Genomic DNA, 17,138 nt, shown 5'->3' with positions numbered 1-17,138 from the left:
TGTCTGATTCTCTAATAAGAAGAGTATTCCCAATAAATTCTACTTAAGAAATTGATAGGCACAGTAGATGTTTCTGAACTTCTTTTGAGAGTATCCAAATGTGGGGTAGTCATAATTTCAGATAATCTGGAAGACAATGCTGTTCATAAATATGATTTTTATTAGAAGCGCCTATTCAACTTCCTGTGTAGTGAAATTCAATTACTTTTTGTTGAAGTTTTGGTGGTTTCAGACAGTACTAAGAATTCCTTTAGTTAGGAAGAGAATCCCTGCATTTATTAAACTTCATCTTTTTATCATTTCTTTTAAGTTTTTCAACATTGATCCATTTGAGATTTAATAGTATAGACAACTATGAAAAGTAATGCATAAAAATTTTCATTCTCAAAAAACATATTTTATAAAACTGTCTCATTAAAAAATATAAGTTTGTCTTCAGAGACAAATGGCAATATTCCTTTTCAGCATTTCTTTGACATATAATTTCACAAAATTTTTATTGCAAACTATATATTAAAACAAAAAAGAGAAAACCAAATAGAAGTATTTTGAAATAAAAATACAATTTCGTTCCCCAACTGAATAACCCTTTTTATATACTAGAAAAACTTTGTAGAAAACTTACAAAGTAGAATTCAGAGCATACAGACATGTTTTACAGCTCTTTATAGAATATTAACTAAGAAAACAGAATACCCAAAATATAATCTCTGAAATATAGTTAGAAAGCATATGAAATGCTAGTTGTATCTGAATAAACAGAGACTACAGTTGGGGGAAAAATGTAATTTTTATTTCTTAAATGGAGAGACAAACTTCTTTCATACCAAAACTTTCTTGACAGGAACTTTCACATTGAACTAGTAAAGAATGGAAGGTATGGGTGTGATGTTCATATCTCTCCTCTGGTGTCCAGAGAAATTACACCCTTATTTTTGTAGCTAGTTACTTTTTTCTTTTTTGGACTTCATAACATTTAAAATAGCAAGAGAGCACTACTGTGTAATTCCCTATCTAAATCCATAATGACACCTATCTCAACCACAAAAAATTATGCTGCATGTAAATCATAGAAATGTATCCAGAACTGTGATTTGTCTGTTGTGCAGATGAGCCTGAATGATGCTAACTTTGAAAGGAGTTGTTAGAAGGTAAAAGTACCCTCTTTCTTTTTTTTTTTTTTTTTTTTTTTTTTTTTTTGTAAGGTATTCTAACCTGCAGCTTTCACAAGCTGCCATTCCTCTGTGCTCAGCATCTCTTTGGTAAGAGATGGGCCAAAGGCTCCTATGGGGATATTTTATAAAATGCTGAGCCTGGTAGTGTAAGATAGTGATCAAGTTGAGCTTCTGAAGTTCTGCATTCTTCTGAATGAGAGGTTGAGAGGTAGGATGGGAGGTTGAGTTAAAATTTGCAAATCAAAGGGTTCTTTTAGGTAGAAAGAGAGCACTTTGCCACTATTTGATACTAAATTTTTTATCAGGTGTTTCTTGGAGGAGCGTTACAGTTGTGTTAGAAAATCACTGTGGCAAATTTTTGGATACAATGGCATTCCATTCACATTAGAATGACCAGTCAGCTGCTTGTATCAGATGCTGCCTTGCACTGACTCTTTCTTTTCTCTCACATCAATGAGTAGTACAAGCACTAAGATTCTTTTAAAATAAGAAGAGAGAAGAAAGTCTTCAAAGGAAAGAATTATTAAATCACAATATTTCTGATTTTTTTTTCTTCTGAAATAGCCAAAATATGTTTATCAAGTTCATGACCTATCTTGATTTCCTAGAATTCTAGGGAAAAGTACTAATGAAAACTCACACTGTTGGTAACTGTTTTCGTGGAAAAAGGAAAAACTATAGGCAAAAAGATACAGAGGTTGCCCAGCATTCTGAATAGAATAGCATATCTAGTTTACTGGATATGCTTTATACCCGTTGAATGGATATGCTATACCAGGTGAATGGATACGCTTTTGTTTTACACAACTACAAAATAAAATCATTCTGCATCCATAACCTATTAATCGTCAGTGATTCCACAAGGTTGAACCATACATGTTCCTCTCAAGCTAGAAATTATTTGCAAACTGGGCCACAGAAATATATCATTACAGCATTTCAATGCCATGGACCAGCAGGGGGAAATGTCTGTTCCTGGAAGTGACCTCTTTTTCTATGTTTAGATATCAAATAAATAGACTCGAACTGATTTCTAGAACATTTTAAGAAAAAAGACACAAACTTTCATTCACATTGGTTTACCTTTCCACATGAACACAAACACAGTATTTTAGTTACCTAGAACATTAATATCTGAATAATTGTGAACCTACAACTGGCTCCAGCTTGATTTTATTACAGTATTCCACTTCTAAGTCATCCAAGTATCCTTATACTTGTTTTGTTAATACATTTATCTGTGAAACTGTATATACTTGGGCTTTTCAGAGACCCAAAGACACTGTGTTTAAGTATGCAGACCATTTGCATGCAGTTTTACTAAGTCTCCAATAGAGATAAAAAGAGCAACTCATGATGTCCAAGTTAGCATGGTAAAAGTGAATGAAGAGCTTCTCAAAGAGGGTAGAAACCAAATCTCTGAAGGTCTGCATGCTTAGTTTGCTGGACCGGAAGTGAGACTCCATGGCTTTACATACTTCTAAATTAATAGTATACTGAGGGTGAGCACATTAACAAATGTTTCTGTGCAATAGATACTGATCTAAGAGGCTGAATAACTGGAACTGAGAAACTGATGCCTATGCCATCCATACGTATTTGTGAAATCTTATTTTAGATTAGCTCTTGCCTAGTCTGTGAAACATGTGCCTATTAGCAGTCAGAATAAATCAGATGTGGTGCTAAAGCACATCTCCTGGTTTAGTCGCGTTGGAAGAAATCTAGTTAGCATGCTCTGAAATTGTTGTATAAAGAAAATCAAAGCGCAACAAATGAAGGAGATCAAGGGTTTCAATTCAAAAACATACTTCTCTCCACTAAATGTGAAATTGAAAACCTCAATGTGGTACCTCAGTGGCTAATTTAGATGAGAGATGCAGAGTTATGTGAGAGTATCCTGCTCTGTAATAATTATGGTATTTTAATGCTGGACCAAGGACCCTATATAAATCTGTGTCTGAATAAAGATAAACAAATTGAATGAAGTCTGAGTCTTTATTAACTCACAGTCTTATTCTTACTGATTTCTTATGGGAAGTGTTTGGCAGTGATAGCAAAGATTCATCATTACATGCCTTGAAAAATGCACTAGAATTAAAAAATCACTTGTCTTCATTCTATCTGTGAAGTACTTATGCATTTTATTCTCCCAAAAGGGTTGCTCATAACTTATCCCACCTAGTGATATGCTAGAAACTGTGATTTTATTCTTCTTGTGCTTTTATTACTAGCATAAAAAAATTTGTCTTTTTAACTTATCTTTCTATTTTGCATCCTCAACAACTTTCTAGAAGTTATTTCATTTTCAGATCTTTGATGCTTTCCAACAGCTAGATTTTTTATTCATTTAGTGACTTTTGTTCATTTGAGGGCATTTATACAAGTTACTTTGAATACTTCAACTTTCATTTATATTGTGGATGAAGATATTCCTGAAGTCCATAAATCTGTGTTATATAAGTCAATATCCAGTTTGGGGTCTATGTTTATGAACATATAAATATGCATGCTATGTAGCTACTATTTATATTTACGTCTCTGCAATTTCTGTTTAAATTTGTATGTTTGTAATCACTTTACACATACACATATAATGACATTTTTTTTTTTCAAATTAGTGTTAACTATTTTTCCTTAAAAAATACTATAATGATAACATGTTATTAATCACTCCATTTTAGAATGTGAAGACTTTAGAGACTTTTAAAAATTAAAAATGTATTTGAAAACATTTGTTGGAAAATTTTATTTATTGGAAGTTAATGTTTATTTTCCTGTCTATACAGGTACATCTGTTCTACAGGTGACAGCCACAGATGCAGATGACCCCACATATGGAAACAGTGCCAGAATAGTGTACAGTATTCTTCAGGGACAGCCATATTTCTCTGTTGACCCCAAAACAGGTGGGTATTTTATCTTTCCGTTGAAATTATTTAGCTAATATGTTGCAGTTAACTAAGTCTGGTAGGTGAAATGCAATGTACACAATGCAGATATATGGACTTTTTTTTCTTAGTGTTTTTATAGGCTGCTTCTTTAGCACTATGAAATTTATAAGTTTCTATGTTTTGCTGAATACTAAAATGAGCCTGCTGCGTACAGAATTAATTCTGCATCATGTTATGATGTGAATCATTCAGCCAAACTGCAATAGCACTTCTTTCATCATTTCAAACCTCTGTTTAGGAAGCGACTCGAGTATGCCTAACACGTGATTTTCAATTCTTTGTTTTGTCTGAAGGATAGGCTTGGGAGGATTAGTGGATGCATGTTTCAACTCATGTGCCAACATAAATTGTTATAATTTGTGTTCTTTATAAAACTACAGGATTGCCATTTAACTGGAAATTAATTATATGATTTGAGAAGTAGAATAAACTGAAATATTTATGCTTAAACTCTATGGATCACCGTTTTATTTTTTTCTTTTCCACAAAGTGCAAATCATGTATAATGTATCCAAACTGTTTTATTTAAAGAGAGGAGAAATGTCTTTTGGGGATGGGAGTTGTTATTAGTTTGTGACTTTTTGAAGAGCATTAGTATGATAATGATATTAACGTGATTATACATTTTTAGTGTGCATTTGACGTCCTCAATAATTGGTAAATAAAATTTAAGAGAGTATATTTTTATATAAAATTTTTAACTGTTTTTCCCTGTCTATATCAAAGCTTTAATACTGAGGAGGAAAAATAAAGCACACTGAACAGTGTCGTTTTCCTTAGTTAACTGTAGAGAATAATAATTGAGTTTTTGAATGTGCTGAAGTGAAATAACTATAGATTAAATAGTTTCCATTTTACTGTTTTTGCACTTAAGTCTCTTGGCTTGTGTACACTGGTCTCTTTGGCACTTGGAGGTGTACCCTGGTTTCACTACAAAGAGGTGTATCTGTGCCATCTCAGAGAGCTTTGAGGTTAGTGCTGCTTTGATTAGGAGACCGAACTCCATGACCCTCAGAGGAAGGTCTCTCTATACCTAAAATTTTCTATAAATTTGTGGGCTCATGTTAGAAAGGCCTAAAAAAAGAATGGAAAATCTGTAGTACAGTCTTCATGCTCCCCTTGCCCTTAGAAATATAACTAGTTCATATTTCTAAAACTGTTTAGGCACACTGAGGCAATGGCCTGCATTTTTTATTTTTATACTGGTGTAGAACTTGTATTCTGGACTTGCTATTCAGTCAGTGAAGAATTATAATGGATATTCTCTGTATCAAGTCTGTATCATACAAGAAATAGTATTGCAATGAAACAACAGATGATAGTGTGTTTTCACTCCTCAAGAACTAGGCTTTGACAAGGATTTAATAACACTTTATAAACTTAAACTCTTTTTCATATTTGTCTAGAATACAAAAATTATTCTGATACTATAATCTATGAAAAAGTGAAAATTAGGTAAATAGTACAACAGTGAAAAAACAGGAGAAAGCTTTTTGCTTTTATAAGTTGCCTTTTTATAATTGTAGAATAACAGTTAATTTGGCATGATAAAATGGAAAGAAGACTATTGGAAAAGATGGAAAAGCCTTTGTGAATAGAGTTTTTCACTATGAAATTTCACTTTGAATTTTTGGGATTTAAGACTCATTTTTAAAAATATCACTCTTCTGAATTTGCAAGCATTTCTGTGACCTTTTTTTTTCCTAATACCTCAATTGTTCAATTCCAGTTTAACTATGCTTTATCTGGAAGTCTTCTGAATTTACACTTACATGCACAAGCTTCCTTTACAACAAAGGAGATCTAAAAGAGGGAAAGGTCCTGACAGTCATGACTGAAAGTTGTTTATGTAGCCTAAAGATCTCATATCATGATCAGCAAAGTTTCTTGAAGCTATCAGAAATAGATATCAGGCTCTAGTGTGAATACTCATCTTAAAAAGTCTGCTACTTCTAGCTTAGTACTGCCCATATTTGGTTTTAAACAAGTTAATATCTGAAGACTTTAAAGTTATGGATTTTTAGAAGCTTCAGTTAGAACAGTTTAAATAAGATTATAGAATAAGGCTATATAATTCATGCATTTAAAGTATAATAAGGGAACAGCACCAAATTACAAACTCTGAAACAGCAAAAAAGTGTGGTTTTGGCAGAAGAGCTTTGTCAGCTTATCTAATAAAAGGGTCTTCTTCACACACTCAAAGTGGGGCAGAGGAGCAGTGCAGGGAGACTAAAAACCCACTGCCTTAAATAAACTGGAGCCTGAGCTCCTCCTAGGGTTGACCCAGGATAGCTTCAGCCCCATGGGCCAGGGCTGAAACCCATCATGAGTAATCAAAAGGAGATACTGCTCTGATCACCCTTCTGACTGAGAAAGCTACTGCTTACAGGCCTATGGGACACATCTTGAGATGCAGATAATGGGAATTGTGCAGACTTATTCTTAGGTATCTAGAGGGAGGACCATAATCAGGAAAGAGGATGATTGAGATAGAGTAGGGAAAGAAAAGCAAAAGAAAATGGAGAGGTAAGAGGATAAAAGGACCCATCCATATGCAAACAGATGTTGCTCAGCAGTATTATCTGGCCATACCCTGCCCTAGATCAGCAGTCTGTTCTGTGTTTTATTATGCTCCATTTCCAACTCCATTTCCTGAGTAAAAGGTCTCTCTTGTGTGCATGTGTGCATGGAGAATTAAGTGCTAGCAGCTGGAGCAGACAATGAGTCAAAGGGGTCTGGTGTGTGTCTGGTGTCAGCAAACTGGAAAATGCAGACTGTAAGTATATTACATGGGTGTCTATGCCAGTATGGTATTGCTACAGGGTCAGCAAGCTGGATGAGTGGTTTGAGTAATGGATATCCATTTGGCCAAAAGTCCAGACTAGAAAGCTCAGGAGTCAGCTGTTGGATAAGTCAAGACCAGTGTAGAACAACTGCATGATATGTGATTTGAGCACACTGTTTGTAGTTGTGCATCTCTGTGCATGAGGCAGGAGGAGACCAGGGAACCACAAGCCAACTGGATGGCATGGGGAACTAAGAGCCCAAGGGGTCCAGGTACTGCTACTGGATGTACTCAGTGTGTAAGGCTGTGGGGTATCAATAAGTGTGTAGGTTGAATGGAGATGTGGGACTATGTCCAGGATAAAAAGGAGGTCTGTACCTGGAACTGAAGGGCAGCTGAAGGCCCCAGAATTGTTTGTCCAGATGGCACTTAGTGCAAGGTGCTTTCTATTGGATAGACCAAGTATGGCAAATTACTGGAGCAATCCATGCTGAGTTTGTGAGTGTATTTCCAGTTATAAATTGTTCTTCCTTCTGGTAAGCTGAAGGAAAAAAAAGGCTGTTTGTGCTGTTTGTGTTTGAGTGCTAAGCCGTCACATTTGCGTGTCACCCGTTGCGTGTTGCATCTGTGTATGTGCCTTGCGGGAACAGTGCTTGTCCACACATTGCTTCTAAATCATGAATTAAAAATGGGAAGGTTCAGCAACCCCATCTCCATCAGGCTACCAACAATCTAGTTTATTAGTTGATTGACTTGAAGACCTGTGCTTTTGTTTTCCCCTGGGGAAAAATTGTGAATTGTCTGCATAGAAATTTGCTGCAACTCTGTAATTTTGGCTGTGAATGTCAAAACTCCTTTCCATGAATAACCTAAAGTTTTAAGACTTTCAAAAATCCTTTGATATTGAATGGTTCTCTATGAATTGCTCTTTATTTGGTTTTATTAATTACTTTTGGTGCAATTGTAACTAGTTATGTAATTAATAATTACCTGCAGTAGCCTCTAGTGTTTACTGTTTGTTTTCCTCCCCAGCTGCAGCAAAACACTTTGCTGAAATTTTATAAATAAAAATGCACTAATAATGATGGAAAGGGAGAGGGAAGGAGGCAATTTCTAGATCTTATGCATATTTGCAAAGACTATGCATATGGAATTGTATGTTTTCTAAATATTCAAGGAAGCCCAGAAAACATGAAATGCTTATAATTTTAAAGTATCATTAACTTCTCTGTAAAGAGAAAATAAAAACCAAAGTTATTAGTGAACAGTGGAGCAAAGAATTTATTCAGATACTTAAGTGTTTTAATATGGTTGTCCCATCTTCTACTCACAGCTTTTCACATACACATCCCCCTCATTATCTGTCTTCAAACACTGAGCATCTTTTAAATGCCTAAATACACATCAAGACTTTTTTCCAGGAAACTTGAACTGCAAATTCATACTTCCACCTTTCCCAAACCATGAGATCTTTTGATCCACAAACTTGATCTAAGATCGATCCTTGCTTGTTTATTGCTTATGTCAAGTGTGGCTTATCAAACAGCAACAGACAATATTTGACTGGTAACCCAGCCTCAGGAGCATTTTTGTTTTCTGAGGAAACCTCGAATTAGACTATTTGCTTTTTGTTGCAGCTATATCAGCACACTTTCTGTTGCCACTTGCTTTAGGAATGAAAGTGAAACCTGTAGTCCAATTCCACTGCTTACATGGTAAATCCTATCTGGAGTATGTTAGTTCCACACAGCTCTTTTCAAGTACGCCTGTCTTTCTGAATCAAATATGCAGAGTAAAGTAACCTGTAGGGCACATGTATTTTCAAATCAGAAGTTCTGCTGCAACTGTTATAAAATAAGAAATATAATCTTTATTCATTGAAGTTTTGAATTTAAGTGTAGACATTGGCAGGATGGGAAACTCCTTTGTCATAGAATTGAATGTAGAAAAAGCCTCAGATATTTGTATTTGTATTTAAAATGTTCTGCTGTTGCAACAACAATATTACAAAGATCTTAGTCATGTATAAGATTGGGGTTTTTTTTGTTTTGTTTTACTTTAAGATATTAAATAGTAAAGAAATATGTATTTCTATTTATCAAAGAATGTCTCTGCAAATTAGTCCAGGGTAATCATTAACAAGGAGATGAGTATCAATTTCCTTCTGCTTTCTGTCTTCACAAGATATGAACAATAGCTTCAAGGATCCCTACAAAAAATTACCTACCCACTGATTATCTAGTTTGGTTCCTGACTGAGACCACAATACAAATAGTAAATAAACAGTCAATGGCTAAATAGATGCTTCCAAACATAGAGATGAGTCTTATAAACACCAATTACCTACCCTGGAAGTTCAAGACTTTTGTCTGACGTTCCCCCCCTTGCACAGCCCCCTAAATATCCTAGGCTAGCCCAGAGGTAAGCAGGCTGTGAGGGGAGGAATACCAGGAAATGGCAAAGATTTCCAAAAGAGGCTCTTACCCCGAAATACATTGGTTCAGCTCTCTTTATTCTGTGGTGTCCAAGAGGAAAGCGGTGCAAAAGAGAACGAACAGGAAATATCAGGGGTCTATATAGACTTTGGACAGGGTGGGCTTCTCTGGCTCTCCACCAAACCCGTTGGGGCAGGAAGGAGGGGTCCAGGGTTATCTTGATCAGAGTCACAGGGTCCCGGGGAAGGGGAAATAGAGTGCCCATGAGCTCAGTGTAACACCTCCCCCTTATTTGTTAAACAAGCTTACAGGAATTCACTGGGCTCGATTCAACCCTGAATATGGGTTTCCTACCACCTACAGCTGGTGGCGTAGTCAGGCCTCCTCAGGTTAGCCAGCTCTATGTGGTTGACTTCTGAGGCAGAAGGTACAAGACCCTTGATAGCCTTGAAAATCAAGTGATGCAGGATCCCAAACACCAAGGTTACAAGGAATAAAATAACAAGGGGTAACAAAATTGATTTCTTTAAAAGGGGAAAACAAACATTTTGAAAACATAATAGTTTCTGTTCCTGCCTGAAGGAATTCACGCTTGGGAACATTCTTCTTCTTCCATCCGGTGGCATCTTCTCTTTGAAGTATCAGCTACTTGCTTCCTGTCCCCTTTTGTCTGACCTGGATTCTTGGGGACAAAAGGTTTCACACACTTCTGGGGAATCCACCAAGGGCCTGAGGGAGTAGCTACACACACATAGCCATGACCCCAGGTTACAAGTTCCTAGGGACCATTGGTTTCCCAAGTTTCTGGATCCCTAATCAAGACCAGGGGATTCTGAGACAATTTGAACTGCTTGCTACTGTTAAAGTGACGTACAACAGGTGGACTCATGTCAAATGAGCAGTTCAGAAAATTGATGTCAAACATGGCTTTACAGAGCCTCTTTTGTGGAGACATCCACGGAGCTGAGCTGTTTTGTTTTTTCAATACCTGTTTGAGCGTCTGGTGTGCATGCTTGACTACAGCTTGACCTGTGGGGGAGTGGGCAATGCTTGTTTTATGTTCCACTCCCCACTGTTTGAGAAAATCCAGAAACTCCTTGGATATATACGCTGGGCCATTATCTGTTTTGATCATTTTTGGAACCCCTAATACTGAAAATGCTTGCACTAGGTGTTGTTTGACATGTTCAGCCCTTTGTCCTATATGAGCAGAGGCACACACTGCACCTGAGAATGTGTCCACGCTTACATGAACGCATTCAAGGTGGCCAAAACTCTGAATGTGTGTGATGTCTGTCTGCCATACCTCACAGCTGCTAAGGCCTCTGAGGTTTACTCCCATGCCCAACGATGGCACGGCCTGGAGCTGGCAATTAGGACAGTTGGTCACAATGGCTCGAGCCTGACTCCGTGTTATCTGGAGCTGTCGAATCAAACCTGGCACATTCTGATGGTAGTACTGGTGACTCAGCTTTGTCTGTTGGAAAACACTGGGGAGATGTGCTTTTTCGACTGGTGCAGCAAGGGAGTCTGCTTTGCGATTCCCCTCTGCAATCTCACCTGGAAAATCAGTGTGTGACCTTACATGCATCACAAAGAATGGATGCTCTCGGTGAGAGATTAAATAAATCAGCTTTGAGAGCAACCTGAAGAGATGTTCATTTTCTATTTCTTTGAGCACAGCCTGCTCCGCCCTAGACACTACTCCTGCCACATAGGCAGAGTCTGTCACCAAGTTGATTGGCTCAGAAAACTTTTCAAAAGCTCTCAACCACTGCAGCCAGTTCAGCCACCTGGGGGGATCCCTCCACAAGCTCAACATCACCTTCCCAATGCTGAGTCTGTGGATTTCTCCACGTCATCACCGACTTCTGGGAAGTCCCAGAGGCATCCGTGAACACTGTGAGAGCCTTGAGTGCCCTCCGGCTCCTCTTCTCTTGTGGAATAAGGTAGAATTCCTCATTGAACAACTTGTGAGACCGGGCATGGACTGATATTTGTCCCCTGTAGTTGTCCAGAGATAACTGGAGACTGGCATTGCTCTGGAGCAAATGCTCAAACATCCCTTTGGTCAGTCTCTCAGGAGAGTTCCTCCTCCTCCAGCCTGACTGGAAGGTGAATACATGCAAAGTCACACCCTGCTAATTCGCACAACCTCACCCTGGCCTTCTGAATCAGCTTTGCTATCAGCTCTTGTGGCCTAGTGATGGTTTTGGATCTTTGGAGCGATAGGAAAACCCATTCTATGATTAAGAGTGGATCTTTCTGCCCCTTAATCCACTGGAAAATCAACCCGTGCAAGTGTGGCAGCTTTCCTAGAACAATGAACTGGAAAGGCACGTTTGGGTCACACCAATGTGCCTGCCTTTCTGACAAGGCCTTCTGTGCCTTTTCGATTGCTGTCTTTGCTTCTGGGATCAGCTCCCTGGGGGAGGCCAGCTGCCTCTCCCCCTTCAATAAATTGAAGAGAGGGTCTAGATCCTCATTTGTGAGGCCTAGCCAGGGCCTTATCCAATTCAAAGATCCACAGAGTGAGTGGAGGTCTGCTAGTGTTCTGGGGTTGCAATTGATCTCCAATTTCTGAGGGACAATGGTCCTTGCAGAGATTTCCAGGCCCAGGTATCTCCAAGGTGGCATTCTTTGAACTTTGTTTTTCTGTAATTGAAATCCAACAGCAGTTAAAACTTCAACCACTAGGTTAAGCGTGTATTGGAGTATAGAGTCATTGGGAGCACACACAAGAACATCATCCATGTAGTGAAGGATGATGGTATCCTTTCTCTCTGCATGTACCAGAGACAGTAGTGCTGCTACATACTGTTGGCATATGAAAGGACTGGATTTTAGACCTTGGGGCAAAACTTTCCAGTGATAGCCTTTCACTGGGGCTTCCCAATTGATGGTGGGAACCAAGAATGCAAACCTCGGGGCATCTTCAGGGTGCAATGGAATTTGGAAGAAACAGTCCTTTATATCTAATACAGCTAATTTCCAATCTAGGGGGAGCATACCTGGACTAGGCATGCCTGGTTGGAGAGGTCCCATGTCCTCTACAATTTTCTTTATTTATCTGAAATTGTGGAGCAATCTCCACTTGTCTTTCCCAGGCTTCTTTATTACAAAGACTGGGAAATTCCAAGGCCTGACTGTCTCTTGCAGGTGTCCTTGAGCCACCTGCTCCTTCACAAGTTTCTCAAGCACCTGGAGTTTGTCACTACTCAAAGGCCACTGTGCTACCCACTTTGGGATGTTATCCAACCACTTTAGCTTGTGGGCAGGGCACCCCACAGTGGCTACTTCCAAAAATCCTGCGGTGTCTTAGGAATGATTAGCTGGACTCCCCACTGGGACATGGTGTCGCTCCCCCACAGAGGAGCCTTATAGTCTGCCACAAATGGGTGAACACTTGCTAATTTCCCATCAGGTCCCTTAATTTGCACAACATTTTTTTTTAATTTTTGCCAATGTGGTTCCTCCTATACCCTGTTCCCAGTGTGGTGGCCACATGGTTTTAGGTATTACTGTGATGTCTTCACCTGTGTCCAGAACCCCTTCCACCTGAAGGTGCTCTGACCCATGTGCTAGGTTGCATGCCATCGAGGGTCTATTCTCTCCTACCACCTCTGCCCAGTAGACTTCTGGTGATTTTCCTTCTACTGTTATTTCTACTGGGATGGGGACGGCTTGTGCCAGAATTTTCCCCTTTTCTAGATAAAATGGAGGGTGTACGCATTGTGCCAACAGCATAATACTGGCTATTTTTCCCTTAGTGGTCATGGAAACTATTTCAATCTCTGGAGGTGTGTATGCTGTGTCCCCAATAACAAAATACTCACTGTCCAGTTCCATATCGTACGCCTGCCGGTCTTGTGAGCTGTGTGACAGGTCCACTATAATAACTTTCCAATCAGTGGATCTGAAATTAAATCCTTTGGCAGTCACTAGGCGAGGTCAGCCTAATGGCTGCCAAACCTTGTTAGTTGTACATTTTACATTTTTATTTTTCTCTCCCCCCCACCATGATTTCCACCCTCCCCCCTATTTGTTAAGAGAGAGGCATTTTCCCGTGGGGGTCCCGCTATATTTATGTCTTTGCACGTAATTGCTGTAGCAGAAGCACGCTGGGAAATCAGTTTTTTTGTTTGTTGATCTGTCTCTGGTGCTGGTTTGGAGGACAGTTCTGGCTAAGTGTCCTGGTTTCTTGCAATGCAGGCAGATGATGTGCTGCAGCTCTTGTGATGACATTGGTTGCCTCCTTAGACTTGGAGCAGCAGTGGCAACAGGCTGTAGTTCTGCAGATGTTGTATGGCTGTCAGGGGTATCGTGCAGCTCTGCTCTCCTGGCACAGACATCAGTCATCTGAGCAAGACTAGGTGCTGGGTCAAGAGGAAGACTGAGAAGAATTTTGCGACAGGTCTTGTTTTCATCCCCCTGAGCCATTTCTTTAATCAGCTCTGTTTGTACTCTAGTGTCTTGCACCTGTCTTTCCACCTGGGTTCTTAAACGATTGACAAACTGTAAAAAACTCTCTGATGGAAGCTGTTTAATGTTAATATAGCTGCCCTTTGCCTCAGTTATTGGTAACTGGTACAATGCCTTTTCTGCAGCATTACAGATTTTTTCCAAAACCAACGTAGATAACAGTCTGGTTTGTTTTTCTGGGCATTGTATGTCTCCTGCACTGCACAAATGATGCATTGTAATAGGATTGCCATCAGTGTCTATGGCCTCACCAGGCGTCTGTTGTATTTCTTGTAAAACTACTGTCAAAGCTAACTTCGACTTACTTTCCCATATCTCATACTCAGAAGGTGTTAGTAAACATTTAAATAAATCAGTGATATCTTTAGGTACCATTTCATTTGAATTGAACCTTGCCATTTAAAAAACTCACTGGACCTTCCAAACTCTCTGTATTTTACAGATCTCTGTTTTGTCTCTATATGGTAGTGGTTGGTATGTTCTGGTACCGTTTCTCCTTGCTAAATAAACAACCGGTGCTGTAGATGGTATAGGGTCCTCGGCAGGGGCAGGGTTCTGTCCCCCCCGTCACTTCCTGGGTTCCGGTGAGAGGCAACTCCCACCCCTTTTCTCGGGGTGCTGGTGCCACTGTGGAAACTCTGGCCCCGCCCCGGCTGTGAGCTGCTGGGCTGCACTGACCTCTCGCCACCCTGCTGCCCTCAGTGCCGGGGCTGGAAGCTGTGCAGGGGCCGGCCCTGCCCCCGTTCCTGTTCCTGGGGAAACGCGGGAGGGACGGGTGGGTAGGGGCAGGAAAGGATTGTGACGGGGAGGGGGAGTGGGTCGGAGCACATGGTCGCCGCCGTTATACTGCCGTGTGTGTTTCAGAGGCATTGCAGGGTGCTGTGGAGAGAAATCCTCGGAGAAATCCAGACTATATTTCTCAGAAGAACTAGGTGATAGAGGAGGATACAGGGTGGGTGAAGGGAATTCAGGGCTGGAATACTGAGGGGGTGGATAGGTGGGGGAAAAGGGATTATTCGGACTGTGATTCTATGTCTGTATGCTCCTTTCTGCTTCTAAAATCCTTTTTCGGGCTTGTAAAAATATCAGAATAAAGCGAGAAGCTTTATGTTCACCATTTTCGACTTTTAAAGCTAATATCTGTCCAATTTGGTCCCAAAAAGAAAGCGAATTCAGTTCTTGCACAGTAAAATTTGGTGTTTCTGCTAGTAGCCAGCATACGAAATGCAGGAGGAGCTTATTTGAGAACGGTACATTGTTTAAAATATTGCTAAGGTATTTTAGTGTGCTCTTTTGTTCCACCGATACTTTTGCACCCATTATTTTAATCGTATCGCTGGTCTATTCTCCACCAGACTTCGTAACACAGTACGAATTGTTTGAATTCCCGCCATCACAGGATCCAAACGGGGGCAGTGCGGGGGGAATGGGCGCTTGTGCCGCCGCAGCCGGAGCGGCTCCTGCCCTAACTCTGGGACAGGGGGTTTCCCCTGCTGCTGTGCCACAGCTGCTGTCTCCCTCCCGTCACTGCACCCCCTGGGAACGCGGGTCTCAGCCCGCCGGCTCCACGCTGGCGTGCGAAGGGTTCCTGGCTTTACCCCCGCATGTAGCTTCCCGCAGTCACTATGGTAATAACCCTCCCTGCCAGACGCGATTCCTGGGGTGACGCGATCGGAGGACTTACCACGCCTGTGAACTGTTTGGGGTCGTCTATGAACTCGTCTGGGATCCTTCTCCAGCCGGCCCGCCTGGGGTACACAGTCGAGGTCCCCGACCTTTCCCTGTAACTCAAGGCCTTTAAAGGCAGCAAGAGTAATAGGGCAGTTGACTGTCTCAAAAAGCTACCAAGATCCTATGAAATAGTACCTCCAGCTTCTTCGTGGGCTCATGGCAGCACACGTTGGGGGCCAACTGATGTTCCCCCCCTTGCACAGCCCCCTAAATATCCTAGGCTAGCTCAGAGGTAAGCAGGCTGTGAGGGGAGGTGCGGTGGTGTGTTTTTCTTTCATTTAATATTTGTTCAATATCTGTTCACCCCCCCATCCCTAATCTCCTCCTCTCCCCAGTTGTCAATCTTCCCTAGCTCTCCCCTAACCCCCTCATCTCCAAGTTGTCAATCCTCCCTTTCCCTGCCCCTTTCCCTGGAACCTTCCCTGTCATTCTTCCTAGCCCCCTCCTCTGCTTCCAGAGCATTCCCTGTGAGGCTCAACACCCTATTGATTACTTTGTGCTATTCCACTCCCTTGCTTCCCCTGATAGGTTTGTCATATGTTAGTCCTGCCCTAAACTCCTCCCCTGCTATTCCCTTATTGGTTGCTGTTCCTATACCCCTCCTCCTGAATTCTTGTATAAAACCTCTGCTCCCGCTCCTGAAGAGGTCTTGGGGCTCACTGAATAAAACCATCCTGTTCACCCCCAAGTCCCGTGTCGCCTTCGTCTGTCCCTGCGTCACCAACTGGGACAGCAGAGCTTTGCAGGGGGAGCGGCCGCCCGTTCTCTTCCCTCTCGCAGCCCAGCATGGCACCGCTCGGGGTGCCGCGGCGAGGGGAGTGCCTGCCGCGTCACAACAGGGAGGAATATCAGGAAATGGCAAAGATTTCCAAAAGGGGCTCTTACCCCAATATATGTTGGTTCAGCTCTCTTTATTCTGTGGTGTCCGTGTGGAGAGCGGGGCAAAAGAGAACAAACAGGAAATGTCACAGGGTCCCTGGGGAAGGGGAAATAGAGTGCCCACGAGCTCACTGTAACATTTGTCCACATCTGTAACTATTCCTATACATTTTTTTTATGTTCTTGGCCATGGTTCATATGGGAAAGGCAGGTTTTGTGGCATTATAGTAACAAGAGTGTAATTTTAAAGTTGCATATGTACTCCTCTGCAAAACAAGAAAAATATATTGTTTATCAAGTTATTCACAAGTTTAATACCGCTAAATAAGCATGAATACTTCATAATATAATTAAGGAATTAACCTATTAAAATAAAGTTATTTTAGTGGTGAAATATTTATTATTAATTTAATGAATTAAGGCCCACTACATCTTCTTATAATAGACAAGAGAATTTATACTGCTATAAAGACAAACTGAATAAACTTTCCAGTTCAAAAAATATCATTCTTTTTATGCTTTAGTAGAACAGTCCGTCATGATATTCCAGATAAGAGTCTACTGTCCTAATTGAAATAATGATCAGATATTCTATGACCTTATGTCCCTGCATGCATAGAAAATCATATCAGTTAAGAAAATAATTTCAGAAATCAATTTCTGCCACTTTCTTGAACAAGCATCCCTATTTTTCCTAATA

General features: G+C 40.5%; 1 protein-coding gene and 1 pseudogene across 15 annotated transcripts in view; one reads left to right on the top strand and one right to left on the bottom strand.

The window, feature by feature from the left end:
* CDH18 (cadherin 18) overlaps nucleotides 1–17,138 on the top strand; it is a 526,603-nt gene that overhangs the window by 388,719 nt on the left and 120,746 nt on the right. For all 14 annotated transcript variants that reach the window (XM_031503961.3, XM_021526413.4, XM_085571653.1 and 11 more), the window contains one exon: nucleotides 3,962–4,081. In XM_031503961.3, the coding sequence (XP_031359821.2) occupies nucleotides 3,962–4,081 (120 nt within the window). The remainder of the gene's footprint in view (nucleotides 1–3,961; nucleotides 4,082–17,138) is intronic.
* On the bottom strand, nucleotides 1,166–15,148 carry LOC146768310 (uncharacterized; annotated as a pseudogene). Its single transcript, XR_014952776.1, has one exon. The product of XR_014952776.1 is annotated as an uncharacterized LOC146768310 (transcript).

The sequence above is a fragment of the Lonchura striata genome, chromosome 2 (assembly GCF_050655825.1).
Source record: "Lonchura striata isolate lonStrDom1 chromosome 2, ASM5065582v1, whole genome shotgun sequence".
In the NCBI taxonomy this organism is placed as follows: domain Eukaryota; kingdom Metazoa; phylum Chordata; class Aves; order Passeriformes; family Estrildidae; genus Lonchura; species Lonchura striata.
This window is presented reverse-complemented; position numbering and strand designations above follow the sequence as displayed.